Source organism: Electrophorus electricus, chromosome 3 (assembly GCF_013358815.1).
Source record: "Electrophorus electricus isolate fEleEle1 chromosome 3, fEleEle1.pri, whole genome shotgun sequence".
NCBI lineage: Eukaryota > Metazoa > Chordata > Actinopteri > Gymnotiformes > Gymnotidae > Electrophorus > Electrophorus electricus.
In genome coordinates, this window is record NC_049537.1 from 14,539,912 (window position 1) to 14,544,868 (window position 4,957).

General features: G+C 37.0%; 1 protein-coding gene across 1 annotated transcript; it reads left to right on the forward strand.

Moving 5' to 3' along the window:
* Positions 1–620: 620 nt before the first annotated feature.
* On the forward strand, positions 621–4,418 carry gnat1 (guanine nucleotide binding protein (G protein), alpha transducing activity polypeptide 1). The gene is made up of 8 exons (XM_027000654.2): positions 621–726; positions 2,170–2,212; positions 2,389–2,530; positions 2,676–2,833; positions 2,940–3,068; positions 3,461–3,590; positions 3,765–3,918; positions 4,228–4,418. Exons 1-8 carry the CDS (start codon positions 621–623, stop codon positions 4,416–4,418), a joined length of 1,053 nt encoding a protein of 350 aa, XP_026856455.1.
* Positions 4,419–4,957: the final 539 nt, after the last annotated feature.

Here is a 4,957-nt window from a genome sequence, read left to right on the forward strand (position 1 = left end):
GGCAAAATAAATTAGGATAATGTAGTTTGAAGTTCACAGAACAAAAGTCAGAATAGTGGGAGAAAAAAAAACCTTTAACCTTTGGTAGAAAAATGATAGATTATTAGGACATACAATTTCCGATTCAATAAAAGTATCTTGGGTTGTATATCTTATCAAATAACATGGCCTATTACATCAATAATTCCACTGATGGTATTGATAAAAGTTACATACATAAAGTATGTAATGTATATGTAACATCAGATCTCATCACCAGCCTATCATCAGTAAACCTCCCCATATATCTAAGGCTTGTCCTTTTAATGTGTCTGAGAATACAGAGGCCAGATTAGCATTTTCTGCTGACCACAGCATATTCTACCTAAATCTCAGGTGACCTGCCAAATCCCCTCCATCCCCTCATCCTCTGTCCTTGTTTCTAATTGGCCATCATCTCCCAGGAGGTTGGTCACATCTCCAAAATCCAAAATCCCCTAAGACTCGAAAAAACTGACCAACCCACCTTAGCTGTATGGAAAGCAGTTGGAGCAAGAACTGCATAGTTGGTAACACCTGGTGGGCCTTGAGGCAAGCGAGTGGTCATAGTACTATTGAGTGACCCCTGATCTAGAGTTGATATGGGGGCTGGGGCGAGTGCTGAAGAGAAACACTCCAGAGAGCTGGAGAAGAAACTGAAGGAAGATGCAGATAAGGATGCCAGGACCGTCAAACTGCTGCTACTGGGTAAAGATCATAGAGCCCATGAGTGTGCCTTGATTACATCCATAGCTTTAAACAGTAAAAGGCTAAGTTCATGGTTAGAGATAAACTCGATTGCAAATAACCTGGTTATGTTACAGACCTACTGAATGATGGGGTAACTGAAAACATTCCTTCATAGTGTGCCATTTATAGAAATAACATGCAATTTATGTATTCTAAATATTAACTTAAATGTAGGATATATCTCAAATGGCACAAAAGAAAAATAATCATATATTCAAATTCCTCATACAATAGTGCTTCAAGAAAGATGTAGAAGACTTTTGAAAACAAACACAATTATTTCTTGATATTCAAAGTTAATACAGTGAAGATTTAAGCTGCTCAATACATAAACACATTTAGCACAAATAAATCACATTAAATACTCTAGGCATTCAAATTAAGACATACATATTTGTATTTGACATATTTTAATAACTATACTGAGTTGGACTTTGTTGTCTTAGATCTAGGTCAGGGATAAGGAACTTGACAGAACACAGTCTTCACACACATCATCTTTGTGAGGCTTACGACTGAAATAATGATCCTCGAAGCCTCTTATTGTGATCCTCCTAGATATTCATACAAGATAGGAGAACAGTTTCAAAAGAACATTCCAAACATATTCTGCAAGGAGAGGAAAAGAGAAGAAATGAGACAGGAGGAGACTGATGAGGATAGGGAATTAAATTCTTGGAGGTGGAACGATACCATTTTTTTAGTGTAGATTTTGCTGCTCGTTGTTTATTGATTGCATTCTGGTGTATCTGAGGTCCATTAAAATGATCTCCACACCAGCAGCCCCATTTTACATTTGGATGAATCTTTTGTTCTTTACCAGATCTCTGAGACCTAAAGCAATGTATAACTCATTCAGACAAGTCTTGTTAGAACTTGAAACTTGAGCAGCATAGATGTGTAATGCAAGTTTTGTTTTGCTTCATAAAAGGTCAGTTAGTCTTGCTGTTGTGTATTGAAATATTCCACACTTCAGTTTACATAGTTCAAACATTCAATAGCCTAAAATTAACAATGTTAACTTTGACTAATTTAATCACATTTAAGTGAACTGAGTCAGACTCTTGGTAGTAACTTGGTAGTCATTTTACAGTGGTGATTTCACCATTAAAATGATATCAAATTTGCTGGTCTTGAACTTTTAACAATTACTGATTGAATGTATTCCATAATACAGATCTCTACAAAAATCCTTCATCAGATCAATGAAGTGGGTTGTAAACTTATAATTTATTTGATCCAATGATGTCACCTAGTGGTAATAATTTGTGTTATCTGCTAAAAACATTTAACATGTCTGTATAAATCAAAATATATCAAAACAATGGATAGATTCAATTACATTGTTTATTAAGTTTAATAAATCCTAGTTGCTTAATTCCTTTGTATTATATATTTTAGGTGCTGGTGAATCAGGAAAAAGCACTATTGTCAAACAAATGAAGTAAGTGTTCAGGAAATGTGAAAAAAAAAAGTTGTGTGCATTTGGTTAGTACTAATAAAATACTGCCACTAGTAACATTTATCAAGGTGCCATTTTACCATGGAATTGTTTCATAATAATGGTAAACTTATTTCAAATCTTCATAGCTAATCTAAGTTAATTGTTTCCTACTAAAGAATTATCCACAAAGATGGTTACTCCCTAGAAGAGTGCTTGGAGTTTATTGCCATCATCTACAGCAATACTTTGCAGTCAATTATGGCTATTGTGAAGGCTATGAACACTCTGAACATTACCTATGGAGAAGCAGCCCAACAGGTACCGACACTGACATGGTTTCAAAGAGTTCTTAGAATGGTCTGTTTAACATTTCTTCATTAAGATAATGCACAGTTAGTCACTTTAACATGGATCACAAAAGCCACCACTAAAATCATTGTAGTGTATGGTTTGCTTTTTGTAGGACAATGCCAGGAAGCTGATGCACTTGGCTGACACCATCGAAGAGGGCACCATGCCAAAGGAGTTGTCTGACATCATTCTTCAGCTGTGGAAAGACACTGGCATTCAGGCATGCTTCGAAAGAGCTTCAGAATACCAGCTGAACGACTCTGCTGGATAGTATGTTCTAGTAACAGTGACAAAACTTGACCAATTAAATCTTAAATAGTCTTTGAGCATGAAGGCACAGCTGATCAACACTCAGATTGATGGCCTTTTCCTTTAGCTATCTGAATGACCTAGAGAGGCTGATCCAGCCTGGTTATGTCCCCACTGAGCAAGATGTGCTACGATCACGAGTGAAGACGACTGGTATCATTGAGACGCAATTCTCCTTCAAGGACCTCAACTTCAGGTCATCCAACAAAAAAACATAGATGCACAACCTTAAAACAGTCATATATGGATCTGATTCATCAACAAGAATTGCAGTTCCACATTATTTATTATATTTGCTATTAATCATTAAAAATACTTCAAAATACTTTAGAAGATTAGCATATATAACATTTTAAAGCAGCATTCCATGTGTCTAACACTGTTAATAGATGGTGGAATCCAGTTGACTTCCTTTGCCAAAACCTGACCAACTTCCTCTAGCTCTTATTTATTATTTGCAATATTAGCTTTACTCCTGGACTGAATAGCCACATTAAATTAGCTATAAAGCTGGATTAGCCAATACACAGAAAACAGCACTGTCCACAGAGCATGTCCAAAACAAGCATATTCAGTTCTCTTGTGTAGGATGTTTGATGTGGGAGGTCAGCGCTCAGAGAGGAAGAAGTGGATCCATTGTTTTGAAGGTGTCACCTGCATCATCTTCATTGCAGCCCTCAGTGCATATGACATGGTGCTGGTAGAGGATGATGAAGTGGTGAGACTGCATAATCATTAGCAAAAACTTACCTGATGTTCAACACACTATCCTAAGCTTCACGAGGCCACCATCAGATTTGTTCTCTTTAGTTGCAGCACAGTTACTCATAGCTTCATGTAGCACTCCAAACCACAACTCTGGTCAGCCATTCTCTTCATTTGTCTCTTCAAGAACCGAATGCATGAGAGTCTACACCTGTTCAACAGTATCTGCAACCACCGCTACTTTGCCACCACCTCCATTGTACTCTTCCTCAACAAGAAAGATGTGTTCCTCGAGAAGATCAAGAAGGCCCATTTGAGCATGTGCTTCCCTGAATATGACGGTAAGGCTGGAAAACTACCAACAAATACAGTATATCATAAATCTACATCTCACCAACAGAAAAGACAAGAAAAGAAATAACCTCCTCCATGTATCCTAAGTGATGAGTAAGACCTATCTGAAAACAAAACAAAATTATCAGAACTTCTTAAATGATTTAACATGTTTTCAATTGGCACTGAATTTATGGTAAGCTTGATGTTGATCTATGTTTGCAGCCATCCTACATCTTTTGTGTCATGCAAGAAAAGGTGAAATTGATTAATAAAATGTAAGCATGTTCTAAAATTGCAATGCAATTACCTCCAAGGTCCAAACACCTATGAGGATGCTGGTAATTACATCAAGGTGCAGTTCCTGGATCTGAACATGCGACGAGATATCAAGGAAATCTACTCGCACATGACCTGTGCTACGGACACAGAGAATGTCAAATTTGTGTTCGATGCTGTGACAGACATCATCATCAAGGAAAACCTCAAGGACTGCGGTCTCTTCTAAACATATACACTTGTCAGAAGCGGTAAAAATGTATGTGCTTTTAAGTAATGGTAAATATTCTCTACTTATAGTATTCAGTATGTATACCTCATTTTAAAAATGTCATGCCTTTAAAACAAATTAAACAAACTAAATTATCTATGCATTGAATTGCAACCTAGATAACACATGTCCTGGAAAGGTAAAATAGCATGATAGGGGAACAGTGGTAGGTCAGTGGTTAAGGTGCTTGACTTGTAATCAGAAGGTTGCAGTTTCAAGCCCCCTAACTGCCAAACCTGAGCAAAGCCCTTAATCCTCAATTGCTCAAGTGATACTCAGTCATAATTGTAAGTTGCTTTGGATAAAAGTGTCAGGTAAATATAGGAATAATGTCATCAAAATCCTTTTTTGGTAGGCTTGGAGCAACAAGTCAATCAACATTACCCCAGATTCTTACCCCTTTTCTACATTCTTTCTCCAACGCAAATAAAATATTGTCCATGACACACGCATGCACACACGCACACACACACACACACAGTCGGAATTCTAAAATC

Excerpts from the sequence above, each read along its gene's own strand:
- gnat1 (XM_027000654.2), top strand. The coding sequence starts at position 621 with ATGGGGGCTGGGGCGAGTGCTGAAGAGAAACACTCCAGAGAGCTGGAG. Across the intron at positions 2,213-2,388 it reads ACTATTGTCAAACAAATGAA|AATTATCCACAAAGATGGTT; the intron begins GTAAGTGTTCAG and ends TTCCTACTAAAG. Across the intron at positions 3,591-3,764 it reads TGGTAGAGGATGATGAAGTG|AACCGAATGCATGAGAGTCT; the intron begins GTGAGACTGCAT and ends TGTCTCTTCAAG.